Genomic DNA, 25,725 nt, shown 5'->3' on the forward strand with positions numbered 1-25,725 from the left:
TTTTTAACCTGTTTTGCCTCCTTCCGACACGTGTCTTGGTAGCACATGATTTCCACATGGTTGTGGAGCTCCTCGACGGTTCTCATGTCATTTAGGGTGAGAGACTTTTAACAGATCCCGTATTACTCCCCTCTCTCTCTCTCTCCACCTCTGATGTTTCTCTCTCTCTTTTTTATCATTTGGGTTGATGTTCTAGGAGTAGGCGAGCTTCGCAGGGGGCTCAGGGTGGAAGATGTGGTATTCTCTTCGGAGGCCATCTCGTTAAATACACAAATCCTTGAGTAAGTATCTACTTATGTGCATATCTCTCATTAATTAGTTATATTTTAGAGAAAAAAAAATTAAAAAAAAAAAATATTATAGCATAATCTACATTATAACATTTATACAATCATATTTGTCATATGATGTTTTTTTTTTAACTATTCTTATTTCTGTGTTTCTTTTGAAAAGGCCAAGAAAAAGAAAGGTTAGTAGTAGTGATGGTACCTATAACTTATGCTTTCTTTATGATTTTGAGGCTTTTCTCCCTCCCTCCCTCCCTCCCTCAATCTCCTTGGAGGTATACATTGCACACATTTTGCTATTATTTTTTTCTCTTTCCTAAATATTTGTTATGCCTTTTGGGGATTACTTTGTCATTCTATTCAATGATTAATGGATTTATATTCTAGAATATTTATATTATTTGCTCATACATTTTGTTAGGATCCTGTGAGCATCCAGAAGAAAGTGACACCAAAAAATTTACGTGGTTCGGTCAAGAACAACCTACGTCTACGGAGCACACACCAACTATTCAATAACTCGCCGAAAAAATATTACAATTCTCTCTTTCTCTCTCTCTCTCTCTCTCTCTCTCTCTCTCTCTCTCTCTCTCTTCCTTCCTTCTTCCTCTCAGCTCTCTCTGCACTCTCTGTGCTCTCTTTGCACTGTTGTGCTATTCTGAGCTATATCATTGTGTTCTTACTTTCCACAGCCTCTTTATATAGGCTTGGATTTTACATTATAATTAAATGCAAATAAATACAAATTAATCAAATTTAATCTCAAATTGGAAGTTAAAAGAAGAGATTAAATGGAGAATAAATTCCACACGTTTTCTGACTCAGCAACAACACGTCTCCAGCTGTGTTTCTGGCTCCATCTTTAACAATCTCTCACTTGGAGACAGAGACACCTACTCAACCAGAGTATCATGAATAAATGATATGCTCATAATATATGTCTTTAGGCATGAAGACCAACTGAAATTGAACACAACTTCAGTTTCTCTGTAGTCACCACCTTCTTGTTTGCTCGATTTCTGCGGACTAATCTGATGGCTTTCATCTTCACAACTGGTGTAAAAATGCCGGTGTAGTCAATCCCTTTCTTCTGCTCGAAGTCTTTGACTACCAACCGAGGCTTGTACCTTCTGGAGTCGTCATGCTCCTCTTCGATTCTGTACACCCATTTGTTGTAAAGGCCTTTGGACAACTTCCACATTCTGTTGAAGGTAAGGGACTTCATCTCATCCTCCATCGCAAGCTCCCACTTGCTCGTATCTGCCACCTGACATGCTTCATCATAGCATTTGGGCTCTCCTCCATCTGTAGGAAGTAAGTAATCAATATACCTTCTATCTGGTATATGAGACCGAGTAGATCTCCTAGGCTCCGGTGCTGGAGTAGGAGACGGTGGTGCGATAATCTGCTCCACTAGTTCTTCCACCTGAGGATTTTCGGTATTCTGATGATGTGTCCCAACACATTCATGGGTGTTTATCTGGAAACTAACCCTCTTCTGTTTCCTGACTATACAATCCTCGCACATGTCAACCTACACTGACTGTAGACCACTCAATTTTTCTTTTGAGTGCATCACCCTTAGTCCCTTCTCGCTCATGTGACCAAGTCGTTGGTGCCAGATGTTGTTGTCATCATTTCTTGCAGCAACTGAAATAGACATGGAGGCATTGGAGGTTAGAAAAGTGTTCCGCTTTTCCTACTTCGCACAATCGTTAGTACACCCTTTGAGACTTTCCATTCATCGCCAATGAATTTCGTCGTGTATCCCTCATCTGTCAGCTGACCAACTAAGATCAAATTCTTTCTTAGGTCTGGAATATACCTGACATCCTTCAGTTTCCATACTGACCCGTTTATATTGATCTTTACAACTCCCTTGCCGATTACGTCGCAAGGTTAATCGTTGCCAAGGTACACCTTACCAAAATTACCTAGTGTGTACTCCTCTAGGCAATCTCTGCAGCATGTGGCATGAAATAAGGCTCCAGAGTCTAAGACCCAAGACTCCTGTTTGCTCTCCGAAGAGCATATCAACATCTCATCATTCTCAGAAGCAATATTTGCTTCTGTCTTTGCCCTCATATCGAATTCTTTCTTCTAACTCCTGCATTGGTTCCTGTAATGACCAATCTTTCCACAGTTCCAGCACTCAATAACTTTAGTGCTTTAGGAACTTGTGTCCTAAGTACCTCTGGGATTTCTCAGCCTAGATCTGCCGCGGTTGTTTGATCGTCCATGCCTGTTTCCTCTGCCTCGATTCTCCATGTTCAAGGCTAAACTCGAATTGGAGCTATGGTTCGGCTGCATTCTTATTTCCTCTGTCAAAATCATGCTGACGACCTCATCGTATACAAGCTTCGATTTTCCTGCGGAGCTACTAATGGTAGTGACGACACCATTCTAATTTTCAGGCAACTTATTGAAAATCAGTAGGGCCCGAATCTCATTATCAAACGTTATCCCGACTGAGGCGAGTTGATCAGACAACTCATTGAAGTTATTCAGATGTCTGCTGAAACTCTCACCTGCAGACATGCTTATCGTAAATAGTCTTTTCATGAGATGTACCTTATTTGCGGCTGAAGGCTGCTCGTACATATTTGAGAGCGCATCCATCAAAGACTTGGTGGGTGTTATATGCTTGATATTGAACTTCACAGATTTCAACAATGTCATTCTGATGGCTACGAGGGCTTTTTGATCAAGCAACTCCCACTCATCCTCGTTCATGGATGTTGGCTTACCCTTCAACGGTAAGTGCAATTCCTTCCGAAACAAATAGTCTTCTATCTGCATCTTCTAGAAACTGAAATTGTTCTCATTAAACATTTCGATTTTTAAGCTCTTTTCATTCAACATCTTGATTTGATAATCTAGAGATGGAATTAGCTCAAATGGATAACACGGTTGGATCTGGAACCTTTGAAAACCCTAGAAATGGTTTGAGTCGCTCGAAAAACAGACCCAAAACGACCTCGAAAAGCTCAGTCAAAGTTTTTAGTCAAACCTGGTCAAACCGCTGACGTGGCACCCTGCTGAAGTGGCAGAGGTGGGACCCACTAGTGACGTGGCGTTGACGTGGCAATGTGGGCCCACAAGCTGACGTGGCAGTACCTGCTGATGTGGCGGCTCCGGCTGATGTGGTCTCGCTGACATGGCACTTCGCTAGCGTGTCAGCTGACGTGGCCGGTTCTGAGCGGCGGGTCGGATTCGGTTCGTGGATCGGATCTCAGGTTCACCCGGGATTGAGAGTTTTCTGGGTCAAGTCGAGGCGGTCGGGCGAGGAAGACGTGTGCAGCCCGTTGCCGGTGCATGGATAGGCGTCTTGCTCTGGCAAGACGCATGTAGGCGCGTGCGGGCTTGTTTGAACTCCGTTCGAGCTCTGGTGGACACCCTTCTCTTCGTCTCGGTGAGGTGAATGTGATGGTGGCCTCAAAACACACTTTCGATCTACTAGACAAAGCTCTGAATTTCGGGATCACTTCCGATCTGGATTTTCTGCTCCAACTGGGCTCTGATACCACTTGTTAGGACCCTGTGAGCATCCAGAAGAAAGTGACACCAAAAAATTTACGTGGTTCGGTCAAGAATGACCTATGTCCATGGAGCATATACCAACTATTCAATAACTCACCGGAAAAATGTTACAATTCTCTCTCTCTTTCTTTCTCTCTTCCTCCCTTCTTCCTCTCGGCTCTCTCTGCACTCTCCGTGCTCTCTCTGCATTGTTGTGCTATTTTGAGCTATATCATTGTGTTCTTACTTTCCACAGCCTCTTTATATAGGCTTGGATTTTACATTATAATAAAATGCAAATCAATTACAAATTAATCAGATTTAATCACAAATCGGAAGTTAAAAGAAGAGATTAAATGGAGAATAAATTTCACACGTTTTCTGACTCAGCAACAACGCGTCTCCAGCTGTGTTTCTGGCTCCATCTCTAACACATTTTTTAAACAAAAAAAAAATTTAAGGAGATATCATTGTAAAAGGGGTTGTGTGGAACCTATTATTCAACAAAGGTGCCTCCAACAAATGCGAACACAACAAAAATGTCATTTTTAGTGATAAAAGTATTAGTGACAAACTAAAAATTGTCCCTAATAATGTATTATTAGTGACGAAACTAAAATTTGTCTCTAATATGATTTCGTTACAAAATGTACGTTTTTCCACTCTAACGATGACACCAATATATATTAGTAATGATTTTTTAGTTATTAGTGATGAAAACTATTGGTCACTAATAGTCTGCTTTTAGTGACAATTTTAAAACTGTCACTAATCATTATCCAGATTAAAGTTTATTCTAGTAAAATATGAGGTTATCTCTAATATTATAGTTTATCCTTGGGGTTGAAAAATCTCAGTCGAAAGTGTCATCGGCGGAAGCAATGGTATCGTCAACATCTCTAATGGATGGAGATGTACTTAAGTTGTCTGTTGCGCCTTGAAAAAATGAAGAGGGGGAATAAGGAAAACAAAGAAGCAACCCATAGGTGGTACAAACCCTTCATCTTCGTTGGTGTCCTCTGTTATGCTTTTGTTCACCATTCAATATTTCATTTGGAAAATTGGAGAGGCATTTGAAACAGAAGCAAGCATAGATAGAAGAAGCAACATTACAGAATTGAATTTAGAAGGCAAGCATTATTAGTTCCACTAAGTTTTACTGCTAACTTTTCAATTTTTTACCTACTATAATTCCATTTGAATGTCATTTCCTTCTCATCACACTGCATTGTGCAAACAATTATGGGCCAACTATTTGAACTTTGAACTAAAGTTTTTCTTTGGGATGTATTGAGTCGAGTATAGTCGACATATTAAAATACTTAAGCTCGACTTGACTCAAAAATGTTGAGCTTAAAACTCGCCTCAAATTCGATCGATTTTATAATTGTTAAACTCGAACTTGACTTGATTGTAAGTTCATAAAACTCGAGTTCAACTCGATTAAGCCCAATTCAATTATAAACTAATATTAAATACATATATAAATATATACAATGTATATATAATATTAAATATATTATAAAATATATATTATATGATATGTATAATATAAAAATAATAAAATTAAAAAGCTCGATTAGGCTCGAAACTCGACTCGAGTACTATTATTGAGCTTGAACTCAACGCGTTAAAATACTCAAGTAGTTCGAACTCAACTCAAACTCAAACATAATCGAGTCAAGTCGAGTTAGGGGACAAGTTGAGTTTGAATAGCTCGCGAGTAAGCTTGAGTCACTTACGCCCCTAGTTTAGCTTCCAAAGTTGTACATATACATTTAATGTACAGAAGGAAAAAAAAAAATTACTCAACAACTTTGATTAATTTTTGACTACTTATGAGCTCAAAATAAATTTATCTTTTATTTTACCTTTTATCAATTGAATATTAATTATTTATTACATTTTATATACAAGTTGTACACATTAGTCAGCTTATTTATTCAAATCATTATTCATACATATTTCTCACTTTCATTATATACATTTAAAAATAAAATAAAATTAACATTATCAATTATCCCACGGCATAGCACGGATATTTTAACTAGAATGTACATTTTTAACTAAAAGATGCTTTTAAACTTATTTGTTAATTTGAAAACAAAAATGACACGGACACAATTAAGGGCCATTACTTTGTATAACTTTTATGTACGCTCTACTTTGATCAATAGAGTTCCTAAGCTATTTCTCCAAATATGAGATGATATAATTAATTTAGATGCTTTTTGTTTAAAAATAAATAAATTTAAAAAATAAAAATATAATAGAAAGTTAAAACAATGATGATGTGAAACTCAAAACATGAGATATTTAGTTACGACCAATTTTTATTTTTGAAAGAAATCTCAAGTAGTCATATCATAAGCAAGTGTTCAAAGAAACTATACATGTGGGACACATTTTTATTACCATTCACGACCTCTGCTGGCTCATAGAGAACTCTCACCATCCACGGTACCCACTGGCTCATAGAGCGAACTCTCACCATCCACATTTATAAAAATGTTCTTACTCAAGATTATAGGTGGTTTGGGACTATAACAAGTTAGCAGTAAATTTAATAGCAAATTTTAACGACATCTTCTAAGTTTCTTTAATGCAACATAAACCCTCAGAATTTTTGAAAATTTCTAAATTTAAAAAACCTTAAGAGTTCCCTTGATCATAACTTCATTGACAAAACAATCATCCACTTATTAATTTTTTTCTACAAATCGTTCAAAGGTTTCTTGATAGTTGTTAGAAACCCAAAGGTTAAATGTCATATTAAAAAATCTCAAGAATTGCACCTGAATATTATCCTAAATTAAAAGAAGGGTGGGCATATACCCGATTTCATACTCTTTTTCATGGACTTTTCCCTCTCTCTTTCTCACTCTCTCTAATATTCTCTTTGACCAATACTCTTTTTTGTATGAATTATTCTTCTCACTACATGAATTTTGTTCAATCTTACTACATGAGTTCTCGTTGTATTTAGGTAACTTGTTTGTGTAGCTTCCTCTTTATTAGGAGCATCTATTATAGAGTTATTAGATTTAAATTTATGTGAACTTTGTTAGACTATCAGAAATTTCAGCAGAAAATCCATTTTTTTGTTGAATTATTAAGGTTTTACAAAATCAAATGCACATTTGTAGGAGAAAATCATGCTAATAGCTGAATCATTTTGAATTAGTAACAGAATGGATGGAGTGAAGAATTGGTGCAGATGTTCCTGGATTTTCTGCTGAAGTTTCTGATAGTCTAACAAACTTAAACGAAATATAGTATGTCTAACTCCATATAAATTCGAATCCAATATTTAAACTCCTTTCTTCCAAATGTAATGTAAGAGATAAGGAATGCAGAAAACAATAAAAACTACACCAAAAAAAAAAAAAAGGCCTATACCACTTACTAAATGTGCTAGTAAACACCCAAAAAATTGTTGGTAAAACCCCTAGACACAGTTTTCAAATCCGCCAGTAAAGGTAATAAAACTGCACCTTTAATCTCTGTAGTAGTTGCCCAAAAGAAAATCAAAACTTTTGGTTCTAAAATACCATGTGCATCAATGGCTAACTAAAACCGTGGGTAAAAGATAGTTACATAAGACCAGTTCTTTGTAGTAAAAAAGAGGTTTCTAAATTTCTTATACAAATTTTAAAAATTGAAAAATAATGTGAAATTTTTTGTAATTATTCGAAAAACTAGGAATGCAAAAGAAAACTTTTTTCCAAAAGTAAATTTTATTGCTTTTCCTTTTTTTTTTTTTAATACAAATATTGTAAAGCTGAAAAGTAGAAAAAATTTGTAATTTTTTGGAAAAAAAAATTATTATTGTTTCGAATTAGATGTACCCTAAGTGCCTTTTTCTTGTTTAGACTCTAAACAAAGTAGAAGCTCTACAAATGAACCAAAAATGGATAGACAAATAAATATTTTAACTCTCGTGTTGTATCTGGGTTTCATGGGTACAAACGTCTTGAATTTTTATATTTAGATTTGTAAAAATTTGAACAAAACTCAGCATAATTAATACTAAATTTTGTTTTAATTCATGCAAATACAGATCTAACATTCAATGAGAAATTTTAAATAACTTGTAAGTTTAGTTTAATATTTTTTTCATGGATATTTTTTCACCTTTTTATTAATTAACAAAGTTCTCAAGGAGAAAACATGCATAGAAAGATTTAAAAAAAAAGAAAAAAGAAAAGAAAGAACAATGAATAGTATGAGCCACACATGCCAATCCAAAGGCCTAAAATATGGCCGGCTTACATAGCTAAAATGAGAAGGACAACAATGAATTGAAACACTGGAAGGCCACATGAGAGGGTGCTATTTGGGGATTTTGCAAGTAATTGCATTGCCTGTGGGACTTGGTATTTGGCTTTTCTCTTGTTTGTTTGTAACATGAACAACTTCCCCCACACAATTTATGGGAGAAAAAGAAAAGAAGCTAGAATTGCAAGGACAATAGCCTAAAAATGGTGACAATGAAATCTCAAAAAAGACAACTCCAGTAGTTACACTTAATATGTAGTTGCTACAACCTACCTATATTTGCTATTGTCATTGTAGATTTGATTTGTATCGATCTACTACAATTAGCTTTACTTGAAAGCATAATTTCAAAAATTACAAACAAACAATTATTTACAAGTAGAGAGAACAATGATCTAACCTTCAGTCATAACTACTGAAGTCTTCAAGAAAGGGATATGAAATAAGAAAAAGAACTATGAGAAATAGAAAAAGAGATTTGGGAATTCTCTTTACTCTCACTGTGTTTCAAAAGAGTAGAAGGAGTAGGGTTTCTGACCAGTTCTACATCACCGTAAATCAATATGTAACTTAGTGGTTAATCACGGACCCTATTTATAGACTGGTCAAGATCCCATCCACTGAGAGATTTCCTCTCACATTTTCTACCATCAAGGGATTGTGAGTTTTCAAAATCTCTCATTTGAATTTCAAATCAGATTTAAAATCATCCATTTGAATTTCAAATCAACGGCTTAAGTCTTAGGAGACTTAGTCTTAGCATATCAAGTGGTTAGTGTAAAATCTCATCTCCCATATTTGATTTTTGAATAAAATAATAATTATAATAATTTAGATAATAGTATTTTCAAATAAAACAAGATATGTTATGTGTGCCACTTAAAAAGGAAACATACGCGCCAACATTACCAATTATCGTGTAGCTATCAATTAAGTCTACAAAATGTTTCAGATTTCAGAGTTTTTGTCAGTAGTTTGCATTTTAAATTTTAAGTTCAAATATATTTTAAGATTGATGAAACATCTTTAAAAGAATCTCCGAGAATCTAATAAAGGTCAAGTTCTTCTTTTCCTTCACTTGCTTTATGAAACAAACCAAAATTATGGGTTAAAATTAGTGGAGGGACTTAGCCTATTTATAAACAAGTCTTATCAGTTCTCTTATCGGGGTGCATTTGTTTCGACTACAAAAATTAACGAGACTGAACTAGCTGAATTGGCTATTAAAATTATCCTTATCTCATGTCTAAATTGATATTTTATATAAAAAGCATGCTAAACATTCAAAAAATTTAAACACAAATAATGCAACGAACAACATAATAAAGGACAAAAAAAACCAGTCACACACAAAAGGGAATCCTTTTTTTGTTCAATCTTTGTTAGCCATTGGAGAAGGGGGACCGACTATCGTTATAACTTGCAAATGAGTTAAGGCCCACCCTCCTAATTAATGCTGTATTGCTATGTCACCAAATGCAAATGAGTTAAGACCCTCCCTCTTAATTAATGCTTTGTCATACTTTTGTTGCACCAAATATAGGTGAGGCGGCACCAAAACAATGCACCTTGACCATCATTTTACACAAAACTAAGACTTCTCGGTTCAATTATCTTCGATCAAATAAAGCCTATAATTGAATGAACCGACATGCATGTCAACCAAATTGTTAGCTTGTTTTTCTCAAATCAAAATAATGACCAAATAATAGCTCACACAGGATACTTTTTCAATATTAATATTGGCTTGTATTTGATATAGAAAAAAATATGACTGAAGATAAATTTTCTATTTTTTTCCCTTTCTTTCTCAAATAAAATTCTTGATGCAAACATAATCATAAAGAATTAGAGAGAGAGAGAGAGAGAGAGAGAGAGAGAGAGAAGAAAAGGACCTTCAAGCTCTCACAACCAATTCCCTAAAAAGTGAAAGGAAAATTCTTACATTACATTTATACCAATCTTTGCTCCCATTATTGCTTGCTCTGTTTCCTTAAGTTACATGCTACAAAGATCTCTACCCCCACCATTCTTCAATATAAAGAGCAATTGACTTTAGCAACCACTGTATTATTATTAAGGCCATCTTGCATCTTGTACATAAATAAATGAACGAAAAGAGGCTTCAAATAAGCTCAATTTTTTTTTTTTTCCATTCTGCATATGCAGATGCAGACATGGCTTCCCATGGCAGCTGCATGTTCAATTCTAATCCGTGCCATCATCATTTAGTATAGCAACAAAATTTTTCATTTGGTAAACATACTTTGTACAGGAAATGAAGTTTCACCAGAGATGAAGAAAAGGCAGAATCATTTCATGTTCATGCGCACAACATGCTCCGGCTTGAACTGTTACAAGCTAGCAGTAATGAGGGAATAAGACTCTTGCTGTCTAAGGCAGTCTGCAACATGAGTCACTACTCCAACACCAGATCCATTCAGCCATTCATTTTTCACCTGAATCAAAAACAGAAGGAATGGCATAACACGATTTTAGAACAGGGAGAGGGTCGGTAGGTGAGAAGGAAACATTCCATAAATGAGATTTCTTTAAGGCAATACATGGATGTTGTTATGGGCCAAGAAGGGCCAGGGTGCCGAGTGAAAGCTGACATCAATTTTCTTCCATCCCAACTGTTGTAATCCGCGTATCATTTCCTCTGTTATTAAACGGAAACAGGTTGCATTAGCAACAGCTATCAACTTCAAGAATTTCATCATTGGTTCCGTTAGCAGATATTTACCTTCCATGATTTCATGATATTCCACTGTATTTTGTGTGCTGGGTGCATTTTGCGCTGCCTCTTTTGCTTTGACTGCTTTGGGTGGAAAATGAGGGCCTTGGGATGAAACTGGTGGACAATACTCCACATTTACAATGTGCTTGTATCCATCCAAAGATTGAAGAGAGGGCTGTCAATTTCAGCAAGAATCATCAGAAGGGCAGAAAAAAACATTGTCCCCTAGGCCATGGTACAGGAACTAATCTCAATGCGAACAGGTGCAACACAAATGGACATTGCAAGTCATTTTCAACACAAGTTCAGTTACTGCTCCATCAAGTTTAAGTAACAATATTGAATTGAATATTTAAGACAACAGAACATGACAAACATAGAAGTTCATATCACATGCATGTTGAAATATCGATAACTTGTCAATTAAACCCACAGTTAGTGTAGCTGAACAGGGGAATGCCACAAGAGTGGCCATAATTATTGAAGAACTACTAAACCTGAAAACTTAAACCATTGGATGAAAGCTCAAAATACAAGTTTTAATATTGAACAGACCCATCATACACTCTTGATCTTGGGAGTGTGGACATAGTACAAGCCCATCATTGTACCTTGTTCTGTAATTAATATAAGAATAGGTGCTCTGTGTTCAACTCAAGATCCCTTTTTCAATAATGCTCGTAACACCATATTGAAGAATTGCCCCACCAAAAAGCTTAAGTTGCTAAACGAGGGCTCAATATCATCTAACACTAAGCTTCAACCCATGCAGACAGTTGATGTACCCCTAAATCTAGACTTGCAACTCATAATGACCAACAAGGTCAAACATAGTTTCCTAAATTCAGTAACCATTGAAACCCAATTTGTAGCCATAACATATGAACAACTTTTTATGAGAAAAGGAAATCCGATGAGATTAAACCGGCCCCATTGCAGTCCCATCCAAACAGCATCATAAATTATTACAGATGACCACGACAACAATACAACAATTAAACCAACAACAGTAAGGTCCATAATACACACAATTTACATTAATGCTTAAACCTCCCTTAACGCACAAGGTGTGTCAATATGATGAAAATGATGCATTCCATGAAAAGAAATCATCATATCACCTGAACAAGTTCTGTCTCCCTCCTTATGGAGGATGTGCGCCAGCCAACAATATCTAGACAATGTCAAAGATTCTAGTGTCTTAAATAAGGATGGGCAAACAATCAATCACAAAGTGAACTTAACCGATCATGCTAATAACAATATGATAAGCAGCAGGATACGGTCATAAGAGACATTAGCATAAATAATGCGAGATCTGAACGCACTGAGGGCAGATCTGTAAAACAAGCAAGCAAATAAGAAGCTTCAGAATGCTGCAGAGAGATTATCCCTCCAAAATATAAATAAAGCTTTATTTACTCACATAAATTTTCCATCTTTAGAGTCAGATGCCATTCTTAAGAGAAGAGGTGGTCTGTCAGGTTTACCATCAGTGAGGTACAACTGACTACCAGTTCGGCCAGCCACAATGGGAGCTAACGGCACAGCAATTTTTTCTAAGATGGGAACCCCGAATAGAAAAGGAAGCTGGAAATAATCAGAAAAGCAAATGAATTGGATATTGAGCATAGGTAAGAGAAAAGATTTTCATTTCTGCTGCACTTATTATTAATCATCAAATGCAATAAACTTTTCGGTATTTTCTTTATCTATATTGTCTATGACATAGAAGAATCACAAGCATAAGCAAGGGATCAGCAATCAGATAAACCTGAAATGCAACGTGGAAGTTAATATAGGGCCTACAAAGTTCAACAAGATAATAGAAAAACACACTTTGCAATTTAAGAAAGGATCAGTCAGCATGAAATAATTCCTCAACAATTCATCCAAAGACCACTTGATTGAAAAGCACAGCAGATAAAATGTTTAAACCAATATGAAGAAATAGCAATCATCTATGATGAAGAATGTGAAGATTTAATTATTGTCACCAGAACAGCACATCCATTGTCCACTGAAGAGTCCGTAATCTACATTATCAATCTAGGATAGAGGCCTCCATCTTTCAATTGTTAGTTTCAAGACAGAAAGATTCCAAACAATAATGCTTGCCAGGGCGTGAGCTAATTTCTATCATTGTTGTCAGCTTAATGCGAAGACTCTGGCACAAGCTCAGTCAGGCATGAAACAGTCCCCCAAAGGGCATCCTACATTCTACATGAAAGTACAATTAATGTAATTTCTTCCTCGTGCTAGAAGGACAAATGCCCACTTGATATTCCTTTTAGCAACACTAATGGTTCATTCTTGTTGACTAGTGAGGTAGTTTATCAAAAACCATAACAAGCTAATTCATTAAATAATCACAAATAATGTTTTGGGCTTGCTAGTTAATTTATGTTCATGCTCCATTTGATGATGTCATTTGTCATAATCTCAATATATCATATTATACAATATAATGCATGCTCAACATGATAATTTGTACGTATTTCTTGAATGGATGGTAGTCTTAAAGGATTTTCTACTGATTCACACCTCCAGGTGTTGACACAGTAATATATCACAAAAATAAAGCACTAAAAGGAAGATTAAGCATTAAAGCTAATGCAGCTAAAAGCCAGTGGGAATTCTAGCCAATATTTATGGTTTCATGATGCAATATCAGCACGATAATTGCCATTTATTAGAGCTTTCAGTAACAGGCATGAAGAGGCCGATGCCTTTAGGGTACAACTTGTAGATATCTTATGTGGCTCATCATACTCATCCCACTAGTATTCTCATCTATGGATGGGGTACTTGATAGAACTAATATCTCAGCTAACACAGCAAGCAAAGGAGGATTTCCCCCTTTATAAGCTTGATTTATGATGTGTGACATTATCCGGAAGACCCATACAACAACACAGCCACATAATTTGGCCCCAATCAAAAAGCACAAATTCTATGTAATGGCTGCTGGATTGCTAAGTGTCGAATAAAAACCTGCAAATACAGGTCAACAGAGAAAAGAGGCCAGAGTGGACATCTTAGATGGAGCAAAAATTACAAATTTCATTCTTACAATAATGAAATAGAAATGAAAGAGACAGCACTGTTTTGCCATCTCAAGACTCGTCCTTCATCTTTCCCACACCCCCTTTCTCTTTGTCTTTCTATTTCTTGACAGTTACTCCGGCCTTGATACCCTTACTTCATGTCTTAAATCTTTATTCAGCCAATCTCTTTCAATATATTTATCATAACAACTAATGTTTTCCATGTCCTTGTTAGAGGGTGTAGAGTTTAGGGCACATCCAGTTGGAGAACTGGTTTCATTTGTCCTATCACTTTTCCATATAATTCCAAAATGCAATTGCCTGTGTTTGTAGAGAGAGAGAGAGCAACAGAGAGAGACGCTAATCCCCCCTCCCCTCCCCTCCCATCCCAAATAAATAAATAAAATAAAACAGCTAGATAGATAACTGTTATTAGGCTGGTTTCCAAGGGGAGGGGAGGGGGGATTAGGCTTACTGAAAAATTATAACATTAGATGTTTTATATATTCCCACGCTAACATGTAATGATGCAATTTGTTGAGTTAATTAACATATTATTTTGGGCTAAGACATAAAAGTATATTGCATTAAAAATACTGGCCTTAGATTTATTTGTTTAAAATATAAATATGATTATAGATATAATAAACACTCTTATGTATATTATAACAAGAATAAAAAGAATACACGATCTAATAGCTTGGATGTCCAAATGTAGAGCTTACAAAAAGTTATTGGGAGGGGTATACATAGTAAGTGTTACATCAGGCGTAAAAGGATCCTATTTACACACAAACATTTGATATTGTTACCTACAAGCTTATATGAACAGCATCTACTTTTATTATCCCTCTAACTATGAAACATTCAGAAGATAATTAGTATATTCTAAGAGAATCTGTGCAAAAAAAACATACCTTCTTTTTTGGAAATAAAGTAAACCTAAATCTCTTCCCAGAATCGTTCCCATCTCTTTCCCACAATCACACATGCTGACAGTGCGTAGCATAAGTGCACGGGTAATGTTTAAAAACTCGCTACATATTGAAAACTTAGGAAAGCAGTTTAAAAAGTGTACTCCAAACAGACGAAGATAGATTGGAAAAGAATATGGCACTTTGGAAATTATATGGAACACTCAAAGTGGAAACAGTTTTCAACAACTTAACGCATCCCTAGCTTTTTTCTATCACTAATATTCATTGTAAAGTGCAATTTACAAGCATGTCCACCGCATATGCAAAGTATGGAGATTATTTTAAGCAGTGTGTACACAAGTTGAGCCAGATTGGTATAAATGCTGGATGCCTGTTATCTAAAAATAAAATGAACATGTTAAGCTATATCCATCAGAACAGACCTGCTTCCTCCCTCTCACTCCAAGATGTGGAGTTGCCAAGGTAATAAAATTGATTGGCTCCAGTCCGGCAATCGTACCTTGTCTGGAAGGGCGTGCTGTGTCTAAATTTGTATTTGTAGAGTTGGCAAGATCATCAGACGGACCATTACTTGAGGAATTTGGTGAATAAAGGACAGCAATCGCATATCTTACAAACAAGCCACCAAGAGAATGGGCTAAAAATGAGATCCTCTTCAAACTTTCTGTCTTCTGTACAACTTGCATGACCTGTGAGTAGCAAAGTCAAAACAAAATAACATAATTAAGTTACTTTTTACAAACCATAGCTCCACTAGGCAGGAACTACACTCACTTCAGCTGCTAATCGTTTTCCAGCTACATCAATTCCAGCCAACGTTTTAGTGTACATGTTACATGAACTAACTGCACACAACAAAACAGTTTATGACATTGATATAGTGATATACAACATTTCAGAATTTGCATTTAAAAAAAAAGCAGCAAATTCCAAGACAGCCTTCAACTTAACAAACCAAACTCACAGATACAAATGTCATGCAACTGAAAAGGAAAGCTTAATGTGCTAATGTACAGGTCAATCATAAATCATAGCAGATTTATTCTGTCCACGTAGAGTTTTTTATGCAAATTCAATCATGCAACTTTCCTAGCTATTGCTCTTTTCACAATGCCTAACCTCATCTAAATCTATCACCTATACATGTAACTAATGACATCGAGTAGAACAAACATTGGCATTCACAAGTTGGTCACATTAAAAATAAAAAATAGAAAACTTGTGGAGAAACATACCATAAATAAAAAAATTTCTCCCCAGACGCCTTTTCAACTCTGCTTCTATATAGGTCCAGTCACTTGGGCTGCATCAATTAGAGGATCAATCAACTAAATACCACTTTAAAAAATAAAGTCGACTAAAGCCAAAACAACCATAAACAAGAACATTGTCTTGGATGCATATAATATTGCATAGGTAGGTGTGAGAACGCCCACTAAATTTAAATATTTTTGTAACAACAAAATGGACTAGCAACTAGCAATGCCTATGACATCTTCGCAAATTTAAGTTGGAGATGAAACAGCACAACATGGCAAGAACTCATTCACAAATATCATTAAAAATGAAAATCAACAATCTGACTTTGTAGTACTTCTCCTAGAATGCATAGGATTCCAAAGAGAAGATCAATGTATTTCTAAGATACCTATGGAACATCAGGTGAAGCCCTCAAGTTCAACTGAATTGGAGTTACAGTGAAAAGAATGCATGTATAACTATGAATTTTACCCCCTCAAAGAAAAAAGAAAAAAAACCATAGGGAAATGTGACCATTCACCTAAACTGAAATATGGTATAGGCCCACAAATTGGGCAAGCCACCAACTTGTACAAGCATGATATTAAAGCCTATAATTAAAACCTATCCTTCCAAAGGTTTCCATTTGGGAATTTAGGCCATGTTTAGGGTCGAGGAATGAAAATAAATGGGTGTATAAGAATGAAATCTGACATTTGGAGATGCAGGAACTGGAATTAATTTATGTGGGACCAAGAACTTTTGCAGACTAGCAACATTACACACAAAGATTTGAAAACCAAGAGAAGGGGTGGTAATGGCATTCAAGGGAAAAGGAATTGGTCGGTTGACTCGATTTAGGAATCCCATCCAGCTCATTCTCATTCTGGGATCTAAACCCTGCAATATTGGATACAACCCATCCAGCTCATTTCCATTCCAGGATCCTAACCTCATAATATTGGATACACCCTAATCTGCATGCCCTACCCTTGATCTTGGTTCACTAGCATCTGCAATAAGGAAATTTATTCATGATACAAAAGGGCTGAGCTATTGCATTAGATTTTGTACAACCACTTTAGTGAACTTATTCATGCCAGAAAAGAACTGAACTATTGCACTAAAATTTGTCAATTCAATATAACAATTTACAACTAATTGTTTCTGCAACTATAATAACCATAACTGCAAATATTTGCCTCAGTGCTCCATTTTAAAGTTTATTTCTGCAGTCTGGTCTCAGCAATGTAAAAGGATATAAAGCTCCTTTGTTAAACACCAGAGTAGAGACCAGGCCATTAATTAATATATACGACTTCCAAATTGAGGAGTGCATCTACCATGTTATGTGACAGTAAAAAACCTGCAAACTTAAAGCGTATAAAGGAAATTTAGTAGTTTTCCAGCAAACCGTCGACGGTTTCTATATACGCTTCGACGGTAGCTTTGACAGTTTAAGACAGAATGTTTTTCAGGAGAAAACCATCGATGGTTGCGCCTGTTGCTGAATTTCCAAAAAAATCCTAATAGTTGAAGATTTGCTAGCATCTGATAGTTTGCGCCAATTTGGGATTCTTTAGTTGTATTACTTAAATATTTGTTTGTATTTGATAGTCTAGAATCTTTTTGATTTAGTATTCAAATACTTTTGAATTTGTAACAGCTATACCTTATACAAGTCTTATATATAGGACATCTCTACATCAATGAAAGTGTGTTGCATTTTCTATATGGTATCAGAGCTCTTTCTCTAACAAGTTTTTTTTTTTTTTTTCCCTAACGGCCGTTTCCTCTGAGTCCGTTATTGTCAACGCTCTCGAGCTTCTTGGAAGTGGCAACTCTCCTCTTATTGCCATCAATGCCGGCTCCCAACTTCCTTTGAAGTTGACCCCTTCCAACTTCCCTTCTTGGTGCGCCCAACTAATGTCATTGCTTATTGGCTATGACCTCCAAGGCTACCTTGACGGTACCACCATATGTCCGTCACAAACCCTTTCTACTAGCACCCCCTCAACCGGTTCATCCGCTTCAACCACTGCTGATGATGCCTAGTCCAAGTTGCAACGATTGTATGTCAATCGTTCACGCACTTGTGTTATGCAACTTAAACATTTTGTGTTAAACCGTCGAAGCAGCAGTTGAAGGGTATGTAGAAACCGTCAACGGTTTGCTGGAAAACTACACAATTTTCTTTATAAAGCGAAGATTTGATAGGATGGCTATAAGACTACCTATGCTTTAAGGATCAAAATATTAGAAGAAACATTACATCTAGAAACTAAATGCATCTAAAATGAGAATGTTAAAATCAATGAGCACTATAACCTTGAACAAGAGTGAGGAATGAACATATCTGCAGTAGGCTGGGCATAGCGCTTAAAGAAGATAAGATATGACGACTAACGTGATAGTTTGGGTACTTGCAATGTAGAACTAATACACCAGTAAGACAGAGCTATTTAGTTGATGTTAGAACCCGTACGAGGGGTACGAATAGACATAGAATATATTGGACCAAGAAAGTGAGAAATGATTTGATTAACACTCCAATTTTCTAAGCATATCACCTCGATCATATAGCTAAAGGCTTGGTTGCTATTGTTGTACCCTTAAAACTTTGAACCCTAAAAAAAAAAAGGAGCTTAGTACACAAGCAGAAAAAATATTATGAAGTTCCCACACATGATTATTGGAAGGACATCCAAAGACACAAGTAGCAACTGTGCATGTTAGAAAGCATTTGAAACACACCTTTAGGAATAATGTCTGGAAAAGAATGTTGGGATATTTCCTTCCATGTGGAGGAAAGCCCAAGTGGGCTTTATTGAAAGCCCAAAGCCTAGCCCTTTTAGTGTTAAAAACCTAAAAAGAGTTATAAAAAGAGAGGGGAGAAGAGAGGAGCCGTCACTTCTCAAAAGAAAGAGAAAAAAACGTGATTTTTCTCATGCTGCCCAGATTTCATCAAGACTCCGATTTCGCTTCGTTTGTGATCCAATCGAGCTGAAATTTGGAGGAGAGGTTCATGACTCAAGGAGCTACAATTTGAATGGTGGAGATCTAATTTGGAGCTCGGGAGTTGAGGTTTTTTCCTGTGAACAGTAACCGCGAATTTGGTATATTCTCTTCAATTCTCTTTGTATTTGCCAAGATTGTTGATATCTTGATGAGAGATATTTGTATCCTCTAATTATGATTAGAGAAGACTTTGTGTACCCATTATTTGATTGATAGTGGAGATTTTAACTGGACTACGTCCCGTTGTTTTTCTTCCTCACACTAGGGAAGTTTTTCACGTAAAAAATTGCTTGTGTTCTTGTGACTTGATGTGATTGATTATTTCTCTTATTATTTCCAGCACGTATAAAATTAGAGATACACTATATTTGCTTGCATATAGGGAGAAGAATTATTCCGCTGTGGTTGTTTATTGATATCTTTCCCAACAAAGTAGTATCAGAGCCCGGTTCAGAGATTGTCAGGTTGGCAGTTTGAGTTATGGAAGGAAATACTAGTAGAATGATTAATCTCAATGGTTTAAATTATCACATATGGAAAGGAAAAATGGAGGATCTTCTTTATGTGAAAGATTATTACCTACCAGTATTTAGTGCTGAAAAACCAGAAAAAAAGTTTGATGTGGAATGAACTTTGTTACATCGACAGGTGTGGGGGTATATCAGGCAATGGGTAGATGATAATGTTTTGAACCATATTATATGCTAGAAAGACTGGAAATAATAAGTTGTTTCTGATTAAACAAATGATGGCTTTGAGGTACCAGGACGGGACTCCTTTATCTGATCACCTGAATACATTCCAAGGAATTATTAATCAGCTGGCTGGAATGGGCATTAAGTTTGATGATGAGATACAAGGGTTATGGTTGCTTGGTTCATTACCGGACTCATGGGAGATGCTCAAAACTTCATTGTCTAACTCTGCTCCAGAAGGTGTAATCACAATGGATATGGCCAAGAGTTGTTTGCTAAATGAAGAGATGAGAAGAAAAACACAGGGATTCTTTTCACAGTCAGAGATCTTGTTGACAGAAAAGAGGGGGAGAAGTAAGAGCAGAGGTCCGAAGAATAGAGATAACAATAGAAGCAGGTCCAACAAGTTTGTTGAGTGTCATTATTACGGGAAAAAGGGACACGTCAAGAAATATTGTAGGCAATTGAAGAAAGAAAACAAGAATGAGAAAGGGAAGGGAACGAAGAATGCAGATGACAAAGATGGTGATGATAGAGTTGCTACCACCACTCCTGTAGAATTCCTCATTGTTTATGATGATAAGTTGATAAATGTTGCATATTATGAGACCAGTTGGGTGATTGACAGTGGTGCCTCCATTCATGCTACATCTCGGAAGGATTTCTTTACATCCTATAGATCTGGTGACTTTGGAATAGTAAAGATGGCAAATGATGGCTTGGTTAAAGTCATTGGAATTGGGGATGTATATTTGAAGACAAATAATGACACAAGTTTAGTTCTTAGAGATGTGAAGCATATTCCTGACATTCGTTTGAATTTGATTTCTGCAGGTAAACTTAATGACGAAGGGTACTGCAGCACTTTCAGTAATGGCCAGTGAAGCTCACCAGGGGTGCTATGGTTGTGGCTCGTGGCATGAAGCACTCTGCATTGTACATTTTGCAAGCAAAGATCTTCAACGACATAGTTAATGCGATGGAGGATGATCGTATAGCAGAGTTGTGGCACAAGAGACTAGCTCACATGAGTGAGAAAGGATTAGCTCTACTGGGGAAGAAAAGTCTACTATGTGGACTGAAAAGTACACTTCTGAAAAGATGTACTCATTGTTTGTCAGGGAAGCAGAGCAGAGTTTCTTTCAAGAATTCCCTTCATTCGAGAAAGTCAGAGATACTGGATTTAGTACATTCAGATGTTTGTGGCCCTATGAAGACAAGAACACTTGGTGGCTCCAGATACTTTGTGACCTTCATAGATGATTATTCAAGGAAGTTGTGGGTATATATCTTGAAGTCAAAAGACCAAGTGTTGGCTGAGTTTAAAAAATTTCAAGCCCTAGTTGAGAGACAGACTGGGAAGAAACTGAGGTGCATCCGGACTAACAACGGTGGAGAGTATTCTGGTCCATTTGATGAGTATTGTAGACAGCAAGGTATTCGGCATCAAAAGACTCCTCCGAAAAGTCCTCAATTGAATGGCATAGTAGAAAGGACGAACAGAACACTGCTTGAGAGAGTGAGATGTTTGTTTTCACAAGCCCGGTTGCCAAAATCCTTTTCGGGGGAGGCATTGAGCACTGTTGTTCATGTGTTGAATCTGCACTCTGTGTTCCTCTACAGTTTGATGTGCCAGACCGAGTTTGGACAGGTAAGGATGTTTCCTATAATCATTTGCATGTTTTTGGGTGCAAAGCATTTGTACATATTCCAAAAGATGAAAGGTCCAAACTTGATGAGAAAACGCGACAGTGTATATTCCTTGGCTACGGTCAAGATGAGTTTGGATACAAGCTTTATGATCCAGTTGAGAAGAAAATTGTGAGAAGCAAAGATGTCGTGTTTGTAGAAGATCAGACGATTCGGGATATTGAGAAGGTAGAGAAATCTATGTCTTAACAGGGTGATAGATTGATTGATGTGGATCCAGTTCCTTTAAAGAATTTTTCATCTCAGGTTGAGAATGATGTTCAGGATGACCACCAGGGTAGAGGTGATATGGATGTTCCCTTACAGGTTCAGGGAGATGTTCAAACTGATGAGCAGTTGACAGTGCCAGAGATTCCACTAGAGATTCCATCCAGGAGGTTAGCTAGAGACCGACATCCTTCCACTCGGTATTCAGTAGAACAATATGTGTTATTGACTGACAGGGGAGAGCTCCAGTGTTTTGCAGAAGCCATGGAAGATGAACACAAGACAAAGTGGGTTGAGGCCATGCAAGATGAGATGCAGTCATTGTATGATAACCACACCTTTAAGTTAGTGAAGCTGCCTAAAGGAAAAAGAGCTTTGGAGAACAAGTGGATTTACAAGAAGAAGCCAAATGAGTTCTCTTCACGACCATGGTACAAAGCTAGATTGGTTGTAAAAGGGTTCGGTCAGAGAAAAAGTATTGATTTTGATGAGATCTTCTCTCCAATTGTAAAGATGTCATCGATTCGTACAGTACTCAGTTTAGCAGCTAGTCTTGACTTGGAAGTTGAGCAGATAGATGTGAAAACTGCCTTCCTTTATGGTGATTTGGAGGAAGAGATTTATATAAAGCAGCCAGAGGGTTTCAGAGTGAAAGGAAAAGAGGATTATGTGTGCAAGCTGAAGAAAAGCCTATATGGTTTGAAACAAGCACCGAGACAGTGGTATAAGAAGTTTGAGTCTGTTATGGGGGAGCAAGGCTACAAGAAGACAACTTCAGATCACTGTGTATTTGTTCAAAAATTCTCTGATGATGATTTTATTTTCTTACTGCTTTATGTGGATCACATGCTAATTGTTGGCAGGAATGCTTCAAGGATTGACCAGTTGAAGAAGCAATTGAGTAAGTCATTTGCTATGAAGGATTTAGGGCCAGCAAAGAAAATTCTTAGCATAAGAATCAGTCGTGACAGGAGTGCCAAGAAATTATATTTGTCATAGGAGGAGTACATTGAGAAAGTGCTTCAGAGGTTCAATATGGACAAAGCTAAAGTGGTTAGCTCTCCTCTTGCTACCCACTTCTGACTAAGTACAAAGGAAAGTCCTTCTACAGATAAGGAAAAGGAAGACATAGAAAGAGTTCCTTACGCCTCAGTAGTAGGAAGTTTGATGTATGCGATGGTTTGCACAAGACCAGATATAGCCTATGCAATTGGTGTAGTTAGGCAATTCTTGTCAAATCCGGGAAGAGAGCACTGGAATGCAGTGAAGTGGATCATGAGGTATCTTCGAGGCACTTCCAGATTGAGACTTGGTTTGGGAAACGAACAACCATTGTTAGTTGGCTACACAGATGCAGATATGGCTGGGGATGTGGACACTCGTAAGTCTACTTCGGGCTATTTGATAACTTTTGCAGGTGGAGATTTTAACTGGACTACGTCTCGTGGTTTTTCTTCCTCACAATGGGGAAGTTTTTCACGTAAAAAATTACTTGTGTTCTTGTGGCTTGATGTGATTGATTATTTCTCTTATTATTTCCAGCACGTATAAAAGTAGAGATACACTATATTTGCTTGCATATAGGGAGAAGAATTATTCCGCTGTGGTTGTCTATTGATATCTCTCCCAACAAAGAATATGTAAACTTTTAAGCCACAAGAATAACATCATAACTAACAAAGCTTTACTTGTAACAAAAAATTAATAATAGTAATTTAAGAACCCTGTTGTTTCCTATTAGCTTCCAATCCACACATACCTAGCAACAAGACCATGAACAAGGACAAGAAGATGATCAGGCCCATCTTTTGCATTCACGATGCCCCCGGGAGATGCAATATTTCCCCGAGAGGTACTCATAGCTTGACCACAAAGGTTTTGGTGTTTCCGAATATTGAGTATGCCTGCACAGGAGTTTGGAAAGTTTATCCATTATACTTTGCAGTAAGCTACGAATAAATTCATAGAAAATCAATAGCTTGTTACAGTTATTGGCAATTTGGCACAATTAAAGGACACTTCGCTATTTTTTAAGAAACAGAAGCAAAGGAAAAAGAACGCTTCTTTCATGAAAATAAATTTACAGTACGTGTCCACAAGAGAGAGTAATGATAAACAAACAAAAACTAACGTAATGCATAATATGGCAAGAAAAGCAGCCACGAGCACGTCTAAATCATTTCTTAAACTGAATCGTACAGCTCGTATTCACTACATGCATCAGATCATCGTCATGCAATGGCCAAGATTCATGTTTGAAGTTCAAAATTTTAACCCAATGAGTTGAGCACACGAGCCTGTTGAAACTTCACGTCTTCTCAGTTAAAATTCAGTAAAGCAGCAGGACTCCATAAACACTGACCAGCACGTGTCATCAACTGGCAAGGCCTTTTAAGCTCAAATAGTTGTGCAAGCTGAAGGCAAGAACAGAGAACTTGTATCAAGGTTATGGCACCTGATCTAGCCTTCACGTGAAAGGGAAGTAACAGTTTTCTTCCCTTAATAGCGATTTCAGATGGAAATCTTTAAAAAAAATTTGACAGGTCAACGATCGTGACTCTAACAACAATCATTATGAAGAAACTGGCGAGAAAAAAGAAGGGAAACAATGATTAAGTGCTCCAATTTCCAATTCAAATTTTTTTTTGCGTTCCAAACATTACTCAAGATTTTATTAAACGAACCCAATGGAGAAGCATACAAGAGAAACAATCCCCGACGTCAGGCCCAAAAATAAAAAACCCGAAGTCATGGCATTGAACGGGAGAAGAAATACCTGAAAGGTTGCAGAGGTTCCAACCCGCACCGTAGCGTTGATGATGAAAGGATGAACACGAAGGCGCAGAAGAAGAAGTAGAAGAAGAAGACGAAGACGAAGATGGTGAAGAGTGAAAGAAGAATCCTAACGGTCCAAGTTCGCCATTTCTGAAATTAAAGATGTGAGATTGGCAACATCGGGCGCTTAATAAAGGCGCCGATGCCATAAATAGTAAAGCCCGACCCAATCCAATAAACTCGCAAACAGATAAGAGAGAGAGAGAGAGAGAGAGAGAGAGAGAGAGAGAGAGAGAGAGAGAGAGAGTAAGTTGATCCTTCTTCTCCGCTGTATCAAAGCATCGTCAGCGGGTCGAGGCCATGAACTTCCTTATCCTGAGGAGGAGCCCACGGCGTGGCGATTAGAGGAGCGCGGAGTCTGTTTCTAGCATCAGCTTGGCGCAATGGAAGACGCCATTATCGCAATCTGGGTGAGTGCGTGGAAGGTGTGCGCCGGATACGAACGAAGGGAGGGGAGAAGACGGCTGTAGGATGATGGAGGGGACGGAACAGAAAAATCTGGGAGGCTCAACAGAAAGGACGAGAAAAAGACAAAGGTGCTTTGATCCGGAAGGAAAGGAAAAGGCATTGGGATTGTTGAGAACGTGGAATGAGGGAATTCGGACAGGCGATTTCGTTGCGATCATTTCTAGGCAAGATATGGGACACGACGTCAATTTGGACTGCCCCTCCAATCACCCAATCTCGCGTTGACACGTAACTCTTTTACTGCTCTTTTTCCAAAAAAATGGTAAATTTAATAAATATGAATAATAAATACAGAAAGTTGCTCTAGTATTTGATTGGATTTAAAATAATATGATTATTTTTTAATATGTTTTAAATTAAAAATATTAATATTTTTTTATTAATAATTATCTTACGTATTTATAATTAAAATTTAAATATTTTATATTAAAAAATATAAGATTATTATATTTAATTAATAATAATCTTGTTATTAATATGTATTTATAACACATTACTATCATATTAAATTATGATAAAAATAGTATTATTAATTATATTTTAATTTTAATTTATTTAATGCTAATTTAGATTAATAAATAGTTTTTGTTCAATTTAGAATTAAATTATAATAATTAATATGTACTTTTAATATATTTTAAGTAAAATGTTGACTTTTTAAGTCCTATTTGATTTTGATTATGATAAATATAAAGTATCTTACTTGTGTACTGAGCTTATGAACAAGAACTTACTTTTAGCATG

The 25,725-nt window shown here is 36.7% G+C and overlaps 1 protein-coding gene across 6 annotated transcripts; it reads right to left on the reverse strand.

Moving 5' to 3' along the window:
* Positions 1-9,987: 9,987 nt before the first annotated feature.
* On the reverse strand, positions 9,988-25,131 carry LOC131144842 (putative lipase YDR444W). 6 transcript variants are annotated; one of them, XM_058093737.1, is made up of 12 exons: positions 24,455-24,588; positions 24,041-24,092; positions 23,438-23,582; positions 16,045-16,112; positions 15,584-15,654; positions 15,232-15,498; positions 12,251-12,414; positions 12,108-12,163; positions 11,946-11,998; positions 10,831-10,999; positions 10,649-10,746; positions 9,988-10,543 (listed from the first exon to the last, which is right to left on the reverse strand). In XM_058093737.1, exons 2-12 carry the CDS (start codon positions 24,051-24,053, stop codon positions 10,439-10,441), a joined length of 1,209 nt encoding a protein of 402 aa, XP_057949720.1. In that variant the 5' UTR covers positions 24,054-24,092; positions 24,455-24,588; the 3' UTR covers positions 9,988-10,438. The 6 variants fall into 6 exon arrangements, with proteins under 6 accessions (XP_057949720.1, XP_057949722.1, XP_057949719.1 ...); XM_058093739.1 differs by having other exon boundaries at positions 23,954-24,092; XM_058093736.1 differs by having other exon boundaries at positions 23,878-24,092.
* Between the last annotated feature and the right edge of the window lie 594 nt (positions 25,132-25,725).

The sequence above is a fragment of the Malania oleifera genome, chromosome 12, assembly GCF_029873635.1.
Source record: "Malania oleifera isolate guangnan ecotype guangnan chromosome 12, ASM2987363v1, whole genome shotgun sequence".
NCBI classification, from domain to species: Eukaryota; Viridiplantae; Streptophyta; class Magnoliopsida; order Santalales; family Ximeniaceae; genus Malania; species Malania oleifera.